At 45.4% G+C, this 23881-nt stretch overlaps 1 protein-coding gene across 2 annotated transcripts in view; it reads left to right on the forward strand.

Annotated features, from left to right (window-relative positions):
• Positions 1–15331: 15331 nt before the first annotated feature.
• ARL5A (ARF like GTPase 5A) overlaps positions 15332–23881 on the forward strand; it is a 30455-nt gene continuing 21905 nt past the window's right edge. The window contains exons 1-5 of one of the 2 annotated variants that reach the window (XM_075070229.1): positions 15332–15686; positions 17071–17182; positions 17986–18046; positions 20699–20846; positions 22917–23000. In XM_075070229.1, the coding sequence (XP_074926330.1) occupies positions 20703–20846; positions 22917–23000 (228 nt within the window). In that variant the 5' untranslated portion in view covers positions 15332–15686; positions 17071–17182; positions 17986–18046; positions 20699–20702. The remainder of the gene's footprint in view (positions 15687–17070; positions 17183–17985; positions 18047–20698; positions 20847–22916; positions 23001–23881) is intronic. The other variant, XM_075070228.1, reaches the window with a different exon arrangement.

Consider the following 23881-nt stretch of genomic DNA (forward strand, 5'->3'; position numbering starts at 1 on the left):
TCAATTAACTCCAGTCCTGATCCTGACGTACCAACTGATCAATACCTGAGGAGGCATTACTTCATTCCCCTCCCTGCCATCAGATGATTTTCAAAATTCTAAGATCTCTTCAGAAGGGTTGCCAATGAGCTCAGAATCAATCTGGAGGAGTACGTGACAACAACATGAGCTAACAGACATCCTGCAACCATCTTCGTCATCCAGACTGCATTACCAATTAACTCAGCCCTTCTGGAACCTGCTAAATCCATCTGGCAGACTCCAGCCACAAGCCAGCCTACCTGCCAATCTCTCGTCTTTTAATACTTCATTCCCTCGAAGGGCTCTGAATTCCTTTTCTCACATCCTGCGCCAAACTCTTTGGTAGTGGACGCAGCAATCAGAGAAAAAACAACAGTATTTCTGCCATACCCCCAATCCAACAAAGAGGGCAAATGCCTAGACCTGCTGGGTCGTAAAGTATATGCCTCTTCAACGTTTGCAAATTTCGAATTGCCAATTATACCGCAATTCTGGCAAAGTACGACCATAGAAACTACTATAATAAGTTCATGGACTTTATTGAACACATCCCAGACAACAAGAAACAACAGTTTACAGCTTTAGTTTCCCGAGGCAAATCATATCCCGCACGAGGCTCTTCCAAGCAGCTCTGGATTCAGCCAATACTGCAGCAAGATCCACCGCTACAGCAGTTAGTCATGCGCCGAGGTTCCTGGCTGTCCTCTTCTCTCTTTGCCTCGCCGATGGTTTACAGAGCACCATAGAGGATCTCCCTTTTGATGGTGATAAAACTCTTTGCTTCCACCACTAATGAGGTGCTGCACTCAATGAAAGACTCAAGGGCAACTCTGCAATTCTTAGGTATCCAGAACCCCTACAAACAGAAGGCGACAGTACAGATTACCAAACCTTACTATCGTCCGCGCTACCCCTCATATACCCAGCATTTCCCGAGAGCTCAGGATCAACAACAGCAACACCAACGCCAGAGGGTCCAGATACCAGCGACGTCGCCCCAATTCTTCCGGGATGCCCCAACTTCCTCAAAATAATCAGGCAAATTTTTGAACCTTTGTCGAAGGGTCTCGTAAACATCGCCCCAACTCCAGCGGCAGGTACTGCCCACAACTGTCTTTGGACACCCGTCTACAGTGCCATTTTTACACCAATGGCGGAATATTACCACCGACAAGTGGGTTCTAGAGGTCATCACAAATGGGGTATTCCATTCCCATTCCTCTCCTTTACCTCCCCACCCACCCCACCCTCCCCCACCCTCCCTCTTCAGGGACACCTCTCACGAGCCACACCTCCAGCAAGAAGTACAACATCATTCTTTCACCTGGGTGCGATCGAACTCGTGCCGAATGCCACAAGGGGAAAGGATTCTACTCCCCTTATTTCCTAACCACAGAAGAAAAACTGGAGGATGGTGACCGATCCTCGACCTCAGGAGACTCAACAACTTCGTCAAGAAACAAAAGTTCAAGATGGTTACTCTCACCACCATAATTCCCAGCCCTGGAGCAGGGTGATTGTTTTCAGCCCTCGACCTACAAGATGCCTATTTTTCACGTCACTATCCACCCAGCCACAGACGTTTTCTCCGTTTTACCCTTGGCTCGGGTGCATTACCAATAAACAGAGTTCTACCATTTGGCCTTTCCACTGCCCCCCGAGTTTTTCTCCAAACTCTAGTGGTGGTCACGGCCTACCTCAGGAAACAAGGGGTTTAATATTTCCTTACCTGGACGATTGCCTTCTCAAGGCCTCCACACACGCGTGAGGCCCTCCGCTTCACAAAATCACCATCGAGTGCTTTCAATTCCTGGGCCTGCAAATAAACGAGAACAAATCCACATTAAGTCCTACCAACGCCTGGACTTTATGGAGCAAGCCTCGACTCCAGAACCGGACGGGGCATCCCTTCCACCCGACCGTTTCAATACTATAAAACTGCTTGGCTACAAGGCTTCACAGCGGCCCTCGGGTCCGCCCGAGACTGCCTCCAACTACTGGGGCACATCGCCTCGTTCACTTTCGTGGTCCAGAACGCACGTCTCCACATGAGGTGCTTCCAAGCTTGGCTGGGCCATGGTTTACAAACTCAAATGTGCACTCATATAAACAAACCACTGACCATACCTTACCGGGTGAAGGACTCTTTCATATGGTGGACAGTCCCGACAACCTCTGTTCTGGAGTCCCCTTCCTCCAGACTCCACCAACTGTGATGATGACAACCGACGCGTCCCTCACCGGGCTGGGGGGCCCATATCTCTCACCACACAGTACACGGGCTATGGTCTCACTCCGAGACCTCCTGCACACATAAACGTTCTAGAACTTTCGCGCGATCCGGAATGCTTGCCGTTGCTTCCTCCCACTAATCAAGAATAGCATGTACGCATAATGACAGACAACACATTGCCTGCATGTTCTACGTCAACAGACAAGGGGGGGCTTGCGTTCCCACTCTCTTGTTCAGAGGCCATGAAAACTCTGGAATTGGTGCCATTGCGAATCACATCCAGATATCAGCTACGTACATTCCCAGGCGTGCTGAACACACTGCCGGACGAGCTAAGCAGATGTTTTCCTTCAGAGCACGAATGGGAGATAGACGACAGAATCATTCTCCACATATTTCGCACTTGGGGTCACCCAACCATAGATCTCTTTCGCAACCCAAAGAACACAAAATCCTCAATTTCTGCTCCAGGGCAGGACTGGGCAAACACTCCCTAGGGATGCATTCATGATCTCCTGGCACCGGCCCTTCGTTTATTGCTTCCCCCCAATACCATTGCTCAAACAGGGTCCTCACGAAGATACGAACGGATCGTGCCAGGATAATCTTGATCGCACCTTCATGGCCGAGGACAAAACCGTGGTTCCCATTCCTCACCAGAATGTCAATTCAACCACCGATCTCCCTGCCTCTCATCCCCAACCTCCTATCACAGCAGCACGGCCGGCTTCTTCACCCCAATCTCTTCATGCTTCACCTCAAAGCTTGGGTACCTGCATGGTTCTCCCAACGAGAAACTAGACTGTTCCGACCAAGTCCAGAGGGTACTTCTACACAGCAGAACGCAATCCACCCCATACCACCTACCTCCAAATAGTGGGAAGATTCACAAAATGGTGCGCAACAAAACAACTGTCTCCTACCTCTGCAACCTCTTCCCTGCATACTCGATTATCTATTGGACATTAAGCAATCTGGCCTGTCATTCAGCTCCATTAGAGTCCACTTAGCTGCCATCACAACCTTTCATCGTACAGTTTGACAATACTTGGTTTTTGCTCATCCCTCACCAAAACAATTTCCTGAAGGGACTCCCAAACCTATATCCAGTACGTTAAGCACCTACCCCGTCCATGGGATCTTCACCTAGTATTGTCCTGTTTAACTCACTCCAAACCCTTTGAGCCCTTAGCCACCTTTGCTCCCTTTTGCACCTCTCGATGAAGACAGCCTTTTGTTTTTGGGTGGCCATTACCTCGCAAGACGGGCAGGCGAAATAGCAGCTCTTATGGCCAGATCCACCCCATATTAACCCTCTTCTTCAAGGACAAAGTTTACTCTACGTTTACACCCAAAATTCCTTCCAAAGTTCATGCTTCAGTCTTTTCACCTCAATCGAACCAATACATTTACCCAACTTTCTTCCCGAAACCACATGCAAACTCCTTCAAGAGCCGCGATGCACACACCTTGATGTGCGTAGGGCCTTATCCTTTATCTGGACAGAACAAGACCCTTCCGGAACTCTCCCAGACTCTTTGTCTCTATCGCGGACCCGTTCCAAGGGCGTGGCTATCTCTACTCAGAGGCTTTCGAAATGGATCTCTGATTGCATACATCTCTGTTATCAGATAAAGAAATCATTACACCTCCGGCATTAATCAGGACACATTCCACTAGATCTGTATTCTACATCTGTAGCCTTCCTCCGCAAAGTACCCTTGTCTGACATTTGCTAGGGCGGGCCACACTGGTCCCCCACCATACATTTGTTACTCACTATGCCCTTACTCAAGGCCCTCTCTCTGACACCTTCGGTTAGGCAGAGCAGTATTGTCCTACGGCATTCCTGCCGGATCGAAGTCCCTACCTCCTTGAGATGCACTGCTTTGAAGTCACCTAGAGTGGAGCACCCACAGGGACATCTTCTTCGAAGAAGAAGAGGAGGTTACTCACCTTTGTGCAGTAACTGACGTTTGCTTCGAGATGAGTGTCCCTGGTGGGTGCTGCCTCACTACCACCCTCCTCCCCTCTACTTCGGAGTTGGGAGTAGCCTCGTTGTAGAGAAGGATCTAAGGGTACCAAAGGCGGTGCATGCTCTCTCGTACCGCGGTGCAGGCGTCTCTAGTATTATACTCAGATTTGAGACAGTTCTACGCATGCTGGCCAGTAGGCGTACTGCTGTAAAAAATCTCGGATCAAGGCGAGGCGCACGGACACCTAGAGCTGGTGGACCCACAGGACATCATCTTGAAGAATGTCAGTTACTGCACAAGGTTGAGTAACCTCCTCTTCAATACACAATAGCAAATACAGAAGAGTATGTGTGTATGAAGCTGACAGTGGGGAGCGTCGGAGCAAAGCCAAAAGAATTACTGTTTATCTATACCCCTGAAATCTCTGTGAGAACTCCTTGTGATGTTCTTCCCCTGTTGGTCCACTGGGGAGCAAGATTTCTTTCTCCACAGAGTAGACTGTAGGGCTGACTTTTCGGAGTTAACCAACATGTCCAGAGTAAATCACTACCACTGAAAGTGTGAGGTAATCTCATCTGTGCCCACCGGCGTACATTCACCTATAACTACCAACGGCAGGCAATACATGCACTGTGTACACCCCACTCAGCCCAGTATCCTACCACAAACCCTGTAAATTGCAGGCTAGCAATTTACATGCCCCCATCTTATTTCATTACAGTGCCCAGTCCCTCCTCTTCTGGACACCCACAACATACACCAATCTGTTGCCTCCATGTTAACTGGCTTCTCCCCCTGTTAACTGGTTTCAGCTCATTTCAACACTCTCCTTAGCAGAAGACACTGAGACAAGTCTCTAGTAAAACCAAACTGAAGTTTATTTAACAAAGCTTGATTAAACATTCCAATAAAAGCAAGTAAAAGGGTTTGGAAACAAGGTTACAGGTAAACAAAAAGTATAACACGCACTCTATACACACGCACATGCGGTTTCTTCTTTTTTTTGTTTTAAAAAAAATTTAATTCAATCAGTTTGATTAAGCAGCACAAATGAGTCATGATCCAGAGGCAAACACATGTGAGTTGTGCTCTGAGCTTGTTAATTAATAAAGTGCTGTGAGATTCTGGTACGAAATGGGATGTAAAGTGCAAAATTATATAAATATTATTTTGTATTTCTTCATGTTATCCTAGAATAGATGCTAGAGATGGGAAAGATTTATTAAGCCAGTTAAGCCATCCCCTCTGCCAGTTCAGGCTTTTTCCCCTTCATTGCTTTGAAAATCCTGGAAGCCTGTAGAAGAAGATGGAAATAAGAAGGAGCTGTTAGCCGAGCTGCTTCCACTAGTGGGTGACCACTGCATCAGAAGAGAAGGAGAAAAACAGAAGTCACTCCCAGGAACAGAAATCTCAAAAAGAAACCAGAATCCATCATCTAGACCAAAGCCCCCATCCAGTGAGAAAGGAATGTCCACATCAGAAGTGGACCGGAAGGAAGATCGACGCATACAAAGAAGAAGGAGATCAAGCAGCAGGAAAGCCATTGGGAGGCAATCCAGGGGGACCAGGCAGCATGTGCAGTGGGAGAGGAGTATCAGGCAGCAGAGGAATAGGTGAGAAAGGGAGCGAGTGATAGAGAAGCATGTGCATAGGAACAGAACAGATGGGAGGAGGAAATGCAAAGCAAAAGAAGACTGATTAGGGTTTTCAAAAATGACACAACACTTATTAGAGATAGCTGAAGTACCTAGATGTTTTTCTATTATTACTCTTCCATGTAAGCAATATTTCTAGTTGCCACAAGGTATTGTGTCAATGCCAACAGAATTGTAACTGGAAGACTGGGTCGGGCAGCAGTCAGTGAGTGAGACAAATCCTATTAGGGTGTAAAAATGTTTGAGAATCTCCTGCCTTAGATGACTTATAAAATTATTTTCTTTTTTTAGTGTCTCATTAGAGATGGACAATGTCAAATCATCATGCTGTATCACACAGTTAATGCTCTGTATCCATTAAAAATCACCCACACAAAAGTTTATTTTAATGAGACTACTGATCTTGAAAAACTTTCATTTCTCTAAAATGAAAATATATACCATGTTAAAGAGTCTCCATTATTGTTGGTCAGTGTTAGCAGGCACAAAAATTTTCAGCGGTCTTGAGGAAACCAGTGCAATTGCTCTTGTATCACACAAGTGCAGCAATTTTTTTCATTTGTTGAAGGTAGTCTGGAATATATTTTAGAAATGTTAAATAACCAATACAGCCAGAATAAGAGGGACAATTGGCACATTTGTCATGTAAAACTTGACACATGCGCTATGGTACACTCTGTTTCTTTGTAGCATTCAAGTGATTCTAAAGTTCTTTGGCCTGGTCTACACTGGGGGGTGAGGGGAATCAATCTAAGTTACGCAACTTCAGCTATGTGAATAACATAGCTGAAGTCAACGTACTTAGATCAACTTACCGTGGTGAGTCGACTACTGTCGCTTCCCCATCGACTCTGCCTGCGCCTCTCACCGAGCTGGAGTACAGGAGTCGACGGGAGAGTGCTCAGGGATCGATTTATCGCATCTAGACTAGATGCGATAAATCGATCCCTGCTGGATCGATTGCTGCCCGCCGGTGTGGCCGGTAATGAAGACATACATTTCCAAGTCACTTTTAACAAAAATCTGTTATAGCACTAAAAAATATTTAGGGGATCAGAAAAACATTGCAAAAATGATGCAGGCAGCTTGAATGAGGGTCTTTACCTTTACATCATGATTGCCAATTTAAACTCTAGATAAGTAGGGTTTAAATGCATGCTCAAAAGTGGTAGAATAAACATTTGATTGACCTCAAAAGTTACAGTCAGTTACAGTAAACATCCAGCTGATATCAAAGTTTGAGTTTTTATTTTAAATGAGAATTGCAAAGATGCTTTCTGAAGTTAAACTGTGTTCCACTTTTGATTTTCATGTTACCCATCTATTCATATCTTCCAGTAAGTTGGTAATGGTAAATTTACAAAAATCCTGACCTTTTCAGAGAACTCATGGTGTGCTCATAGTTTACCATACCTAGTAACTTTATAAATGTAAACCTACTTCCAAATGAGATTTACTTTAAACTGAATGAAATGCAAGTACTACAGACTGGTCTTACAAATTTGGCCCCTAATGTCAAAAACACATGTATGTTTATAATTACAGTCAGTAATCCCACTGAAGTAAAAAAGACTACTGATAAGTGTAAAATCACACGTGTAACAAGATTAGAGTTTGGGGGCCAAATTCTAGCAGGTTTTATGCATTGGAGCTGCTAAGCAACTCACAGCTAACATGGGGAGAACAGGATGGAAGTTGTCTATGCATATTGTGTCTCTCTCCATAACCCATATAGACAATTTCATAGGATTATAGAAATGTATGGGTAGAAGGGACTTCCAGAGATTATCTAGCCCATTCACTACACCCTGAGGAATGATTAAGTACACATAGACCATCCCTACCAGATGCTTATCTAACCTGTTCTTAAAGACCACCAGTGACAGGGCTTCCATGGCTTCCCTGAGTAGCCTACTTCAGTGCTTAGGGCCAGTGCTTGGACCCTAAATCTCCTTTGGTGCAGACTAAATCCATTACTACTTATTCTATGCTTGGTGGGCATGGAGAACAAATTGAGCACTGTCCTCTTGTTGCCAGCACAAAGTGCCAGAGGCTAAGCAACAGCGGTTCGTGGCCCGGAGTGCGTAGCGCCAATGAACACACCAGCGTGAAGAAGCAAAACACAAGTTTATTTGAGCTCAAATAAGGTGCAAGGGAGAATGCAATCTCAAATCCTGCACACCTAAAACAAGCAGTTTCTTCCTTTTATATCCCAGTTGTTTACTACAAAACTTTTTCTTGCTGACTAACTGATCTTTCACTCCCCCCTCCTTTCCCATCCAGCTGCAGTATCTTTTCTCACTCACTCTTTGTCTTCCCCTCCCTCTCCCCTTTCTGCTGCAGCGACATGTTGCTGTATCTAAGAGTGGCCTTGAAACTTGCTCTCAATTTAGCTCCAGTGTATTACAGCGAGAAACTGGCTATTACATCAGAAAACTAACTGCTGACATTACATTTACGGCTATAACACATTAGGTTACACAAAGTGGTAAACGTGGAGGAACAGTGTTCATTGAGGCGCTGAGCAGGAGGTGCTTATCGACACTCGTGGGTCTTCCATTTTTCCCGATTACCTAGATTTATGCCAGTGACACCAACACTCTTTCAACCTTTTAGATATTTAAAAACTATTGTCATAATCCCTCCTCTCTCTTCTTTTCTCTAGACTAACAGCCAGTTCTTTCAACCTTCCTCATAGGTCAGGTTTCTAAAACCTTTGATAGCTGTTGCTGTCCTCTGGACAGTCTCCAGTTTTGTCCACATCTTTCTTGAAGGTGGGCCCAGAGCTAGACATAGCTACAGTACTCCAGCTGAGGAGCCTCCCCACTGCTGAGCAGAGTATATGTTGACACATACTGGTACACCAGAATGACATTTGCCTTTTTTGCAACAGCATGATTTGTTGACTCATATTCCATTGTTATCCACTGTCATCCCCATATCCTTCTTCTGCCAGTACGGCTCCCTTGCCAATTATTTCCAGTTTTGCATTTGTGCATGATTTTTTTCCCTTCCTAAGCTGTACTACTTTGCACTTGTCTTTATTGATTCAGACCAATTTCCCAATATCAAGACTATCTTGAATGCTGCTCCTGTCTCGCCAAATGCTTGTAACTCCTCCCAGCTTGATTTCATTGCAAATTTATGCATTTTGTCTATTCCATCATCCAATCATTAATGAAAATATGAATAGAGTGGACCGCGGCTGACCCCTGCAACTACCCACCTTGCTATATCCTTCCAGTTTTACAAGTGAATTATTGTTGTACCTCTGCCAACAAAATGCCAAAAAGGCATTCTAGTCACAGCCTAGGGCAAACGGATGGTCACGTTTGTTAGTGTATGCTACCTGAGATACCTACACAGTCAGTGCAAGTTTCTGCTGGCCATAATACTTACAAACATTATCATTACTTTTAAAAGCATATAAGTGCAGCAAGTGCGTTCATTTCTATCCCTACCTGATCAGACTCCATCCCTTGAATTTACTCTCAATTGTTTCCCTAGTAACTCAGCAGCAAGAAACAGAGCTAGTACTTCCAACCGCGCACATTCCAAAAATTATTAGGCCCTTAAGTATCTTCAGACCAGCTTAAAATCATGAGATTTAAGATAAGCATTTGCATTCTTTTTATTTTGCGCTTTTTTATTGAGCCCTTAGCGTTAATATTTCAAGAGTCTTTCCACAACCATGAGGCTAGGAAACTATTTTCTTTAAAATGAAAACTGAGATTCTTCATTGTGATCACCTCGCTCCAGAAAGTTGGGCGTTTACCACCCAAAAATACCCCCAACACTGTGAGACTTGATCAATCTAGAGTTGGCAACCACTGCCTTTCTCTTGTCCAGTCACACTGGGTGCGTTTTTGCAGCATGCACTGGTGGTTGGGCTATGGGTGGTGCTATGAGTGGCCCCAAAGTGCGCACGAGTAAGGGGTAGACACAGCAGCAGCTGGCTCCAGGGGCGAGTAGAGACAGTAATGGCAGGGGTCTCGAGCAAAACAGCGAGCGTGGCAGTTGAGTGAGGAGGCAGTCTGGCGGTTGCAGGGAACAGGGCATTACAGAGGTTAGAAAGGACGGTTATGGCGGTTGCCAGGGAAGCAGGCGATCACGAGCGCTGATAAGGCGACGCTAGCATAGCGGACGGCGGCCCCAATGGACGCCCTACTAGGTGACGGGACTGGGGGGGGGGCGCCAGGGTGTGGGCGCTGTAAGGGCGCCCTTAATGCGCCCTGTGGCTGGCGGAGGCCACACGCCCATTTGCCTGATCGGCCCCGTACGCAAGGCCATCCTCCAAGCGAGGTTGCACTGGGTGCAGGCGAGCGCGCGCGCCCCCCATGCTGTTCAGCGCCCTGGGGCGCTAGAGTATAATGAGTCACATGACGTCTCTTCCCATCGCGGAACTCGCCCACTAGGGGCGGCCGTGCGTATGCAAATGATGCTTTAATAGCGTCACGCCTCTCTCGTTCGCTCGCCCTTCGGGTGGATGGTTGGCCCTGAGGAGCTCCACCTTGCTGATGTTTTTTCCCCCCCTTGAGGGCCGCTGTTCTGGAGGCGAATCGGAAAAGGAGGCTGGCTGAGTGGCGATGTCCGTTTGACGGGCTGCCCGGCCACAGGAGTGCGCAGCCCCAGCCGGGCCCGCGCGGGCCTCAGCCTGCCAACCGCCTCCGTTAGAGCGCGGTCAGTGGCCCCAGGACTGAGCGCCCTGCGCCCAGCAGGAGAGCAGCAGCGGAGCCCAGAGAGACGGAGCTACCGCGGGCCGGGGCCCCCGAGGATGCGGAATCCCTTCACCAGGATTGAGGCTGTTCAACACGCAGGGTGAGGGCTTGGCGGGGCGGGGGCTCTTCTGCGGAGGGAGTGGGGCCGGGGGAGGCGTCCCGGGGTACTGGCTGTGCTGTGCTGGGGAAGCAGTTGATCCCGGCAGGCGGCTCTGTGCTCGGGCCCTCGCCTCGTTTACGTGTCGAGCGTCGCGTGCGCGTGCTCACCCAGGGCAGGTGCTCTCGTTGGAACCCAGCGCTCCTGCGGCATCATCAGTTCACTGCCCGCGCAGAGAGCGGAGCCAGGCTGGGCTTTTGTGGCGCCGAGCCGGCCTGACCCGGTCCAGGTTCTCCTGTCGAGTAGTGCTGAGGCGTCCAGGGGCGAAAGAGCGAGCAGGAGGCTGCTCTGTTGTCCCAGCTGGGGACTCAGAAGCGCTTGTGGGGACGGTGTAGGTCGACTTCCTCATTACTGCAGCTGCATTCACAAAGGAGCGAAAAGTGTCAGAAAAGCCACTGGGGTCGGTCCGTCACTCTTCCTGCTCGATTACATTTGATTGTACTTTCCTAAAAGGCAAAGCACCAGGCTCAAGAAATCAAGCTGTATCATTAACTTCTTTGTACCAAGTGTGCTCTGATTGTATGAGTAAAATTGTTTTCTCCTACATCCCTGTAGTATGAACTTTTGCTTAATGAGTCTACAAAACCTAGTTTAGTTTTACATTTAGGAAAAAAGGCTCTGGGGAAGATCACAAGCCAAAGATGAACCTTATTCTAAGTATGAATATTTAAGTGCCACATAACATTTCCTTCCTGTATCGAAATTATTCTTATGTTCCACAGTAGTTTTCTGTTAATCAGCAGGCTTTTTCATTGACTTATGCTTTTTATGTTTTAACCTTATTTACGTACGTAAATAAGGTTAAAAACATAAAAAGCATAAGTCAATGAAAAAGCCTGCTGATTAAACAAGAAAACTACGTGGAACATAAGATATTCGATACAGGAAGTGAAATGTTATGTGGACACTTAAATATTCATACTTAGAATAAGTTCATCTCTTGCGCTCTTGATCTTCCCAGAGACTTTTTTCCGTAAATGTAAAAACTAAACTAGGTTTTGTAGACTCATTAAGCAAAAGTCACTACTACAGGGATGTAGGAGAAACAAGTTTACTTCATACAATCAGAGCACAACTTGGTACAAAGAAGTTAATGATACATGCTTGATTTCTTGAGCTGGCTCTTTGCCTTTTAGGAAAGTACAATCAAATGTATATCGAGCAGGAAGAGTGACGGACCGACCCCAGAGGCTCTTTCTGACACTTTTCGCTCCTTTGTGATGCAGCTGCAGTAATGAGATAGTCGACCCCTCACACCGCTCCCCACAAGCGCTTCTGCAGTCCCCAGCTGAGGACAACGAGAGCGCCTCCTGCTCGCTCTTTCGCCCTGGACGCCTCAGCACTTCGACAGGAGAACCTGGACTCGGGTCAGCCGGCTCGCGCGCCACAAAGCGCCAGCCTGAGCTCCGCTCTCGCGCGGGCAGTGCAGACTGATGATAGCCGCAGAGCCGCTGGGTTCCAAGAGAGCACCTTGCCACTGGGTGAGCGCGCGCGAGCGTGCGACAACGTAAACGGAGACGGCCCGAGCACAGAGCGGCCTCCGGGATCAACTGCTCCCCAGCACAGCACAGGCAGACCCCGGGACGCCTCCCCCGGCCCCACTCCCTCCGCCAGAAGAAGCCCCGCGCCCCGCGCAAGCCCTTCACCCTGGTTCCAACAGCCTCAGATCTCCTGACGTGCAGAGGATTCCCATTCCTCGGGGGCCGGCCCGCGGTAGCTCCCGTCTCTCTGGGCTCCGCTGCTGCTCTCCTGCTGGGCCCAGGGCGGCTCAGTCCTGCCCACTGACCGCGCTCAACGCGAGGCGGGGCAGGCTGGAGGCCGCGCGCGGGCCCGCTGGGGACTGCGCAACTCTGTGCCGGGCAGCCCCGTCAACGGACATCGCCACTATCACCAGCCTCCTTTTCCGATTCGCCTTCCCAGACAGCGGCCTCAAGGGGGGGAAAAAACATCAGCAAGGTGGAGCTCCTCAGGGCCACCTCCACCCGAAGGGCCGAGCGACGAGAGAGGCGTGACGCTATTAAAGCATCATTTGCATACGCACGGCCGCCCCTAGTGGGCGAGTTCGGCGACCATGGAAGAGACGTTCATGTGACTCATTTACTCTAGCGCCCCAGGGCGCTGAAACAAGCATGGGGGGCGCGCCGCGCTCCGCCTGCACACCAGGCAACCTCGCTTGAGGATGGCCTGCGTACGGGGCCGATCCAGGCCACCAATGGCGCGGTGGCCTCCGCCACCACAGGCGCATAAGGGCCGCCCCTACACGCCCACACCGCGGCCCCCCCCCCCCCCAGTTCCCCGTTCACTATAGGCGTCCATTGGGGCCCGCCGTCCGCTATGCTAGCTCCGCCTTATCAGCGCTCGTGATCGCCTGCTTCCCTGGCAACCGCCATAACCCGTCCTTTCTACCTCGTTGTAATGCCCTTTCCCTGCAACCGCCACGACTGCCCCTCCTCACTCACTGCCACCTCGCTGTTCTTGCTCGAGACCCCTGCCATTACTGTCTCACTCGCCCCCTGGACCAGCTGCGGTGCTGTGTCTACCCCTTACTCCGTGCGACTTTGGGGCACTCATAGCACCACCCAGTAGCCCAACCACCAGGTGCCATGGCTGCAAAAACGCAACCCAGTGTGACTGGACAAGAGAAAGAAGCAGCCTGTTGCCAAACTCTAGATTGATCAAGTCTCACAGGTGTTGCGGTGTATTTTTCCGGGTGTAACGCCCAACTCTTCTGAGCTGGCGTGATCACATGAGAATCTCAGTTTTCATTTCTAAAGAAATATAGTTTCCTAGCCCTCATGGTTGTGAAAGACTCTTGAAAATATTAACCGCTAAGGGCTCAAAAAAAAGCGCAAAATAAAAAGAATGTCAAATGCTTATCTTAAAATCTCATGATTTTAAGCTGGTCTGAAGATACTTAAGGGCCTAATAATTTTGGAATGTGCGCGGTTGGAAGTACTAGCTCTGTTTCTTGCTGCTGAGTTACTAGGAAACAATTGAAGAGTAAATTCTAAGGGATGGAGTCTGATCAGGTAGGGATAGAAATGAACGCACTTGCTGCACTTATATGCTTTAAAAGTAATGATAATGTTTGTAAGTATTATGGCCAGCAGAAACTTGCACTGACTGTGTAGGTATCTCAGGTAGCATACACTAACAAACGTGACCATACCTTTGCCCTAGGCTGTGACTAGAATGCCTTTTTGCATTTTGTTGGCAAGGTACAACAATAATTCACTGTAAAACGGAAGGTATAGCCAAGGTGGGGTAGTTGCAGGGGTCAGCCCGCGGTCCACTCTATTCATATTTTCATTAATGACTTGGTGATGGAATAGACAAAATGCATAAAATTGCAATGAAATCAAGCTGGGAGGAGTTACAAGCATTTGGCGAGACAGGAGCAGCATTCAAGATAGTCTTGATAATTTGGGAATTGGTCTGAAATCAATAAAGACAAGTGCCAAAGTAGTAACATCTTAGGAAGGAAAGAAAAATCATGCACAATGCAAAAACTGGAAATAATTGGCAAGGGAGCCGTACTGGCAGAAAAGGATATGGGGATGACAGTGGATAACAAATGGAATATGAGTCAACAAATCATGCTGTTGCAAAAAAGGCAAATGTCATTCTGGACTGTTACCAGTAAGTGTCAACATATACTCTGCTCAGCAGTGGGAGGCTCCTCAGCTGGAGTACTGTACTATGTGTAGCTCTGGGCCCACACTTCAAGAAAGATGTGGACAAAACTGGAGACTGTCCAGAGGACAGCAACAGCTATCAAAGGTTTAGAAACCTGACCTATGAGGAAGGTTGAAAGAACTGGGCATGTTAGTCTAGAGAAAAGAAGAGAGAGGAGGGATTATGACAATAGTTTTTAAATATCTAAAAGGTTGAAAGAGTGTTGGTGTCACTAGGCATAAATCTAGGTAACTCGGGAAAAATGGAAGACCCACGAGTGTCGATAAAGCCCTCCTGCTCAGCGCCTCAATGAACACTGTTCCTCCACGTTTACCACTTTGTGTAACCTAATGTGTTAATAGCCGTAAAATGTAATGTCAGCAGTTAGTTTTCTGATTGTAATAGCCAGTTTCTCGCTGTAATACACTGGAGCTAAATTGAGAGCAAGTTTCAAGGCCACTCTTAGATACAGCAAACATGTCGCTGCAGCAGAAAGGGGAGAGGGGGGAAGACAAAGAGTCACTCAGTGCCACTGTTGCTCTGTGAGGTTAATGCTCTGTGCATTACTCCGTGTGGTTTAGGGTTTAGGTTTAGGGCTAGGGGTGGGGTTGGGGGTAGGAGCAGGGTGTGGGCGCTGTAAGGGGCGGGCCCTATGCGGCCCTGTGGCTGGCGGAGGCCACACGCCCATTGCCCTGAATCGGCCCCGTACGCAAGGGCCCATCCTCCAGCGAGGTTGCCTGGGGTGCAGGCGGAGCGCGCGCGCCCCTGCTTGTTCAGCGCCCTGGGGCCGCTAGAGTAAAATGAGTCACATGAACGTCTCTTCCCATTCGCGGAACTCGCCCACTAGGGGGCGGGCCGTGGTATGCAAATGATGCTTTAATAGCGTCACGCCCCTCTCTCGTTCGCTCGGCCCTTCGGGTGGATGGTAGCCCTGAGGAGCTACTTGCTGTGTTTTATTCCCCCCCTTGAAGCCGCTGTCGGGAAGGCGAATCGGAAAAGGGAGCTGGGCTAGTGGCGATGTCCGTGAGCGGGGGCTGCCCGGCCAGGAGTGCGCAGCCCCAGCGGGCCCGGCGCGGCCTCAGCCTGCCACCGCCTCGCGTAGCGCGGGTCAGGGGCCGGGACTGAGCCGCCCTGGGCCCAGCAGGGAGAGCAGCAGCGGAGCCCAGAGGAGACGGGAGCTACCGCGGGGCCGGGGCCGCCCGAGGATGGGAATCCTCTTCACCAGGATCTGGAGGCTGTTCAACCACCAGGGTGAGGGGCTTGGCGGGGGCGGGGGGCTCTTCTGGCGGAGGGAGTGGGGCCGGGGGGAGGCGTCCCGGGGTCTGCTGTGGCTGTGCTGGGAGCAGTGATCCCGGCAGGCCGGCTCTGTGCTCGGGCTCGCTCCGTTTACGTGTCACGCTCGCCGCCTGCACCCAGGGCAGGTGCTCCGTGGAACCCAGCGCTCCTGCGGCATCATCAGTGCACTGCCCGCGGCGAGAGCGGAGCAGGCTGGGCTTGTGGGGCCGAGCCGGGCTGACCCGAGTCCAGGTTCCCTGTCGAAGTGCTGAGGCGTCCAGGGCGAAAGAGCGAGCAGGAGGCGCTCTCGTGTCCCAGCTGGGACTCAGAAGCGCTTGTGGGGAGCGGAGGGGGTCACTCCTCATACTGCAGCTGCATTCACAAAGGAGCGAAAAGTGTCAGAAAGCAGCACTGGGTCGGTCCGTTCCTCTTCTGCTCAGATTACATTTGATTGTAACTTTTTCCCTAAAAGGCAAGCACCAGCTCAAGAAATAAGCTGTATCATTAACTTCTTTGTACCAAGTGTGCTCTGATTGTATGAGTAAACTTGTTTCTCTACATCCCTGTAGTAGTGACTTTTGCCTTAATGAGTCTACAAAACCTAGTTTAGTTTTTACATTTAGGAAAAAAATGCTCTGTGAAGATCAAGAGGCCAAGAGATGAATTATTTAAGTATGAATTATTTAAGTGCCACATAACATTTCCTTCCTTTATCTGAATATCTTATGTTCCACAGTAGTTTTCTGTTAATCAGCAGGCTTTTTCATGACTTATGTTTTTATTTTTTAACCTTATTTACTGTATTAAACTGTCTTCAGCTAAACAAACAAACAAACAAAGCTAGCCGGACTATGGGGGAAGCATTAGAGACACTGGTAGCCATGACTAAGATGTAACTGAGATTCTGAGCAGCATTGGGTGGAGGGAAATAGCAGCCAAAAAGGTATCTCATAAATATTTCACTCATCCCTAAATTTATAAAACTTATTTTTAACATCAATATTATAATTGCAATAACATACATGCTATCATACCATACTGCTGAGTATGCTTTGTCAGGTCTTGTTGCTTAATGTATGTTTTATTAGTGACAGTCAAGAAGTCTTCATAGCTGTCATGAAAGCTGCTTATTTTGGAGAGAATATATTTTGTTCCTAATGCCACTTTCTTCTGAAAGATCTCTAATATCACATAAAATGCATGTTAACTTTTCTGTAAGTAGAATTTGTAAGCTCCTTTAAAGTTGCTTTTCAAATGAATTTATAAAACTTTATACATACGTGCTGAATGGTGGCCACCATAGTCAGAGCATTATCCATTCAGCACAGAAACTTTTAAACCCCACTTTTTTGTCTTTAAGGTCTTGCAATATCCAGCTCCACTGCAGGTCTTCTGCTCCAAGTGATTTCCTAGCATTCAGTATGCTGGCGACATCACACCTGAAACAAAAGGGCCTACTTACAGGGGGTCAGGTAATCAGCCATTTTTCACAGTATTGTGCAGTTATGCCAAGTAATTTAAAATTTGAATTTATACGCTCTGGGCTATAAAATAGCTCTTCAGAACCACACAATATTGATTAAAAACAAAAAGGCACTTATGTGACCCTCTGTTATAGAACAAATGCAGCCATAATGGGAGGAATTACTGCTGTGGTTGAGGTTTGGGTATACTTCAGTGGCTTGATTTTTAGCATGTCTGTGGACCACTTGGGCAAAAGAATACCCTTGCTCACCGTGATGAGCCCTTACTCACATGTGCATTCTCTTTGATGTTAATAAAACTGAGTAAAGTTGTGTACTTTAGCCCATGGTGAGTAGCTCCCAACAATACCACTTCTTCAATTTACATTTTGGTAAATAGAAAATAAGAGACGCTGATTGAATATAAATACTTGGTTGAGATTGGCTTTTGGTTTCAAAATGAATTTGCTTATAAGAGGCTCCAAAAAAATGATCAAGGTCCAATTGTGCTGTGTGCTATACAAATGTATAGTAATACAGTCCCTGTCTGAAGGACTTAATTTAGTTAAGAGAAAACTCAACAACTAGGTGTTACAAAAAATAGAGGGAAACAGCAAAAGCAGTGGTTGGTAGATTGTGTTAACATGTGTCTCTATGTATATACAACATGCTTTGATGTGTGTGCTTTTTTTTTTATTATTTTTTATTTTTATTTAAAACAAGCACCAGTGTGAACTTTTCTTTTTTCTGAAAAGCACTAAGGTGTTAGCTACAGTGATAACTGTGACTTACAAATGAAATTTTTATTTCAGAGCACAAAGTAATCATTGTTGGTCTGGATAATGCAGGAAAAACAACCATCCTTTACCAGTTGTAAGTACATACTATGAATTCACTGGCAAAAATTATTAATGTATTTTTGAGAAATCCACTCTGCGGCTTGCTCTGGCTTTTCCTTAACCCCCTTTGTTTCCTCACCTCATTTAAGAGCAGAACACTGATCATAGGTGGTGATCGTTTCGTACATAAAAATGATATTGGGAAATCCTGTTGTCTGACTGGTCAGAAAGCATCTGATTCTGGCCCATCAGCAGGGTTTGGAGCTACTTATATTTAATGAACGGTGTCATAAATATCAATGTACCATAACAAGCTATGGCTATTTGCTGGTCAGAATTCAGGACCTTAATGGCATTTATAATATGTCACCACTGTGATGTTGGGGACTACTAGTATGCAGAAAGTTCCTGAGATTCGTACATTTTGTGGAAGTGTTATTACTATCTAATGCCTAAAAGTCAGCCAGGAATGGGGCCCTGGGGTAAGATCCATGTTAGTAAAAGCTGTTTGTGTTGAAGATTAGAGGTAGTTTGGTCAACCAATCCATGTTACAGAGTTTGTTTTTTGTTTTGTTTTTGTTTTAAATAGTCATGTCTTTTCAGTTTTTTTTCTCTTACTTAATTGGCCTCTCAGAGTTGGTAAGACAACTCCCACTTTTTCACGTTCTCTGTATGTGTATATATATCTCCTCACTATATGTTCCATTCTGTGCATCTGATGAAGTGGACTGTAGCCCACGAAAGCTCATGCTCAAATAAATTTGTTAGTCTCTAAGGTGCCACAAGTACTTCTGTTCTTTTTGTGGATAGAGACTGACATGGCTGCTACTCTGAAACATATCTTTTCACATTAAGCACTTCAGTATTTTTTAAAACTGATTTAGTTAGGGATTGATCTTGCCTTGAGCAGGAAGTTGGACTAGATGACCTCTTGAGGTCCCTTCCCACCCTGATATTCTATGAAAACTCTTTTGACTCAGTCCCTGTTGTCGTCTAGGTTACACCATAAGCTTATGTTTTTCTGTTTTGTTCAAAATAGATGTATTTATAACTCTTTTAATGTTGTTTTTGTTTGAAACTCAAAGCCCATGCAGTAGTTGCAACCTCAACATACATTAGCACAATAAAAGTCAGAAAATGAAACTGACTCAGTTATTATCATTGTTCAGACTGAAAAAGGCAAAAAACCCATACATTGTGACAAATAAAATCAATTTCCCTAATTCTAAAAATGTGCGTAATTAGGAACACAAGTAAAGAGAGTATATCTAAGTATATATAATATATATGACTTGAGTATGTCCGGTTTTTTTTTAAATTGAGTTTTAAATATGAATTTGAACCAAATGTGTCTTGCTCTGTCATTTTCATTATTCTCTTTTAGCTCTTGCTCTGCTCCTTCTAATCCTTCTATCCTGGCCCTGCCCTTATTTCATCTTCCTTACAAATGTATGTTATGATGAAATCACTTATTACATGCTGATATACCACTGGGCAGTGGGGATTCTTTCCCAGAATACTACTGCTGGATTCTATTCAAATAATGTTCTAGTGTTTCAAGACTCAAATCTCTCTCCGCGCAACCGAAGACTTAGAAGAAATTGGAAAACTTTAGACAGTCTTTTTATTTTTGTCAAGTGCAGTGGTCAGTTTATGGAAACAATAGCAATCATAAGCAAGTTCTTGAAAATGCTTCATTTTCCTTGAAACTGTTTTTGTGTGGGCAGTCTGCAATACATTTAATTTACTTTGAATCCCTGCGTTGGATACTCATGGATACGGCTTCTAATGTGTTACTTTGGTTGTCATGGCAACAAAGTCCATCAGTTGATGATTTAAATCTACTCCGTACAGTATTTTAAAATATCTTGGTTTTTCCTCAAAACATTTTTTCTTTTTTAACTGAAATGTTTTTTGACTTATGGGGGTGGACTTAGGCAAAGGGAGGAGGAGAACTGATATAGTATATTGGGCTGGGGTGGTGGTGGTCATGGTGGTGGTGTTTTTTTAATTATTTTTTTCAGCAGTCTTTTATAAAGCAAGTGGTTTAGCAACATTCTTTTTATTTTAGAGTTGGAGAAGAATAATTTTTCTCTCCCAGACTGAGCTACAGTGTGCCAAGTTTCATTTGGGGGTGGGGGAGTTGACTTATTTCTACCCTTAAGCAGTAGAAGCCTTTAAAACAGAGTAAAAAAGAAGTGCTCTCTGAGGGCTTGTCTACACTACTGCATGGGTCGATCTAAAATACGCAACTTCAGCTATGTGAAGTTGATGTACTTAGGTCTATGTTCCACAGTATCTTCACTGCTGATACTCTCCAATCAACTCCGCTTGCGTTTCTCGTTCTGGTGAAGTACTGGAGTCAGCGGGAGAGCGCTTTTTGGCAGGTAGTGTAGACAAGCTCTCAGTTTTATAGTTACTGATCATGTAGGTTTGTTCACTGGAAGTCAAATAGTAAATCATTCATCTGCTGTTTCTTTTCTTCACCTCACCCCTTCTCTTGCATCAAGGAATGCCTACCACAATTCTGCAGATAAGCCTTCCAGTCTGAGACAACTGTCCATTTTAGTCTTTGGATGGGCCAATTTTGTGCTCTAGTATGTGTGACAGTGCATCTCCAAATACAATTGATGATTGTCAATATTGCATATGCAGTTTATGATCAGTCATTCTTTTCTTTTTGCAGTTCTATGAATGAAGTGGTGCATACCTCTCCTACGATAGGCAGCAATGTAGAAGAGATAGTGGTTAACAACACACGTTTTCTAATGTGGGATATTGGAGGGCAAGAGTCTCTTCGATCTTCATGGAATACTTATTATACAAACACAGAGGTAAGAGTTTATTCCCTATTGGAAGATATGTTCTTAAAAAGAATTAAAATAACACCTTTATGAATAATCCAAGAGAGAGTTTGGTTAACTAAAGTTTATATCTTACTCCATTTCAAATATTACTGTAGTGCTTGTAGACATTCTGGATGCTTTTATTTCTATTTGTATGTCCTCCCCTTAGCATGCTGTTCCAGTTCACACCTATATGGTCCATAAGCTACATAACAAAACAGTATAGTTTCATGAGCCAGAAACGAAAAATCAAAAAAAGTAAGAACTTTTCTATGTAAGGTACCCTGTTTAAAAATGAGAATAGTCTCATGTGAAAATTTCCCTTATGCTTTTCACAGACAATCTGAATCAGGCACAAAACCAACACTGAAGTATTTAAACATATACATCACCAATATTCATGCATCTTTAACTAAGAAAAGTACATAATTGGCGATATCGGAAACTCTGTGTAGTTGAATTGGAACCTTTTCTGCATTGTCAAGATTGTCCGTTCCTCCCAACATGTTTTCCTTCAGTGCTAAATGTTCTGTACTCTACCCCTGGACCAAATAATGTAGAAACTTAGCTTCTGAAAAATGATTTAATCGTCATAAAAACTGTAACAGTTTGGCCATTTTCAAGTGACTCAGATGTGCATGTAACTCTAGGTTGTTTGTCTTCCAACTGCATGCTTTTACTTGACATAGGTGTTGGGGAGGGCATTTGTGCGACCGTAGCATAGGCTACCCACTTTCCCTTTTAAAATAATTGCTAGTCATTTCATTGCAAAATAGCAGGGCAGGTGGGGAAAAGAATTTGGCGAGTTAGTGTGCTTTTCTTTTTGTAAGAGTATATCAATGGGAATTGGGTGTCTCTGCCACTGAAAATCTAACCCTAAACTTGTAGTTGATTCAGGATGAGATCCTGACCTCATTGAAGTCCGTGGGACCAGGATTTCACCCTAAATGCTTACAGAAACTTGAGAAAGAGTTGTTCAGTTAAAATGGGCAAAAGTGAAATCCAAAGCCGTGATAATAGAGCAGGCTTCTTGAATTGTAGAAATAAACAACTTAAAGAGGACTTAAATTTGGCATGCAAAATTCTTGATTTTATTTATTAGTATACAAACTTAAACATAAATTACAAATATTTTAATACTAGAATTATCAACAAACCATTGATTTCTGGACAGAACTGTAATATGCATATGAGTAGGGCTCTACCAAATTCGCAGTCCATTTTGGTCCATTTCACAGCCCTAGGATTTTTAAAAAATAGCAAATTTCATGATTTCAGCTACTTAAATCTGAAATTTCATAGTGTTGTAATTGTAGGGTTCCTGACCCAAACAGGAATTGTGGGAGGTCGCGGTATGGCAGTTGTGGTATTTCTACCCTTACTTCTGCGCTGCTGCAAACAGCGGTGCTGCCTTCAGAGTTGGGCACCTGAACAGCAGATGCTGCTCACCAGGAGCCCAGCTCTGATGGGAGGGCTGCCGCCAACAGCAGCGCAGAAGAAAGGACGGCAGAGTATGGTATTGCCACCCTTACTTCTCGCTTCTGCCTGCAGAGCTGAGACGTTTGTCAGCAGACGCCACTCTCCGGCCGCCTAGCTCAAGGCAGCAGCGCAGAAGTGAAGATGGTATGGTATGGTATGGTATTGCCACCCTTAGGTCTGCTCTGCTGGTGGTGGGGCACTGCTTTCGGAGCTGGGTGCCCAGTCCATAGCTGCTGCCTTCAGAACTGGGTGGCTGAAGAGCAGCACAGAATTAAGGATGGCAATACTGAAACCTCCCTAAAATATCCTTGACTTCCTGCAACTTCCTTTTGGGTCAGGACCCCCAATTTGAGAAACTCTGGTCTCCCCCTTGAAATCTGCATAGTATAGGGTAAAAGCGCGCGAACACCAGATTTCATGGTCCATGATATGTTTTTCATGGCTGTGAATTTAGTAGGGCCCTACCTATGAGGGAGGAAGTTAACACTTTGCTCATGACCCAGAGTGCATATCTGTTAAACTTGTTTAAGAGTCTGCATGCTATATATTTGTTTACTGATCATTTTTTACCCTTTAAAGTTTGTCATCGTTGTTGTGGACAGCACAGACAGAGAGAGAATTTCTGTAACTAGAGAAGAACTTTATAAAATGTTAGCACATGAGGTGAGTCTTGGTTGTTTGTTTTTAACATTTTTGGTGAATATTTACAACTGTCTTTCTCACAAATAAATAGCATGCAAATGTATTATTTACCTAACATGCTTGACTATTTATTTGTAAATATATTTGCAAAAAACAAGTCTGACTCTCTTCTCTTTTTATCCTCTCTTGTTTCCCTACGACAACATAACTTTTTTTTAAAAAAAACTTTTTATTAAGGCAAACTTAAATAAAACATTAAAATGTTACATCATATATTGCTTATTCAGGATCAAATTAATATTAAAAAAAAAAAAAATCTGGCTAAAGTTTTTGTGGCATGTCGGTTGGGAAGCCCTCCTCTTCTGAGTATGCTGAAGAGTGCTGAGATTTCTAAGTACTGTCCTCTTTTTAGCCCTTCTCTTGTCTACATACTTGTTATGAAAGTTTTTTTCCTTTACAAGGACAGTCCATATTTTACTGTACCACATTTCCATAAGAGAAATCATATTTTTCCAATAAGGTGCAATACTAATTCTTCCTGCTAACAGTGAAAAATAAATTAATTTGTCATTCTGCTGGAAATGTGTATCCTCTGCCAGAGCACTAGAGTTCTCTAGGAAGCTGGTATTTTGTCATAGATGAATCTCTGTGATGTCCTCCCAAACTGTCTAATTCCTGGATACATGTGCAAATATATTCCCCTTTCCCTGCAACACCTCTGACAGAGCATCTCCCTACTATCAAAGATATGATGGCATCTGACTCCAGTTAAGATCCGTCTACATTGTATAACAGTTTTCTTTTAACTACACAAAATGAAGATATATACCACTACCTCGATATAACGCCACCCGATATAACACGAATTTGGATATAATGTGGTAAAGTGCGGGCTGGGGGGG

The sequence above is a fragment of the Chelonoidis abingdonii genome, chromosome 10 (genome assembly GCF_003597395.2).
Source record: "Chelonoidis abingdonii isolate Lonesome George chromosome 10, CheloAbing_2.0, whole genome shotgun sequence".
Taxonomy (NCBI): Eukaryota; Metazoa; Chordata; order Testudines; family Testudinidae; genus Chelonoidis; species Chelonoidis abingdonii.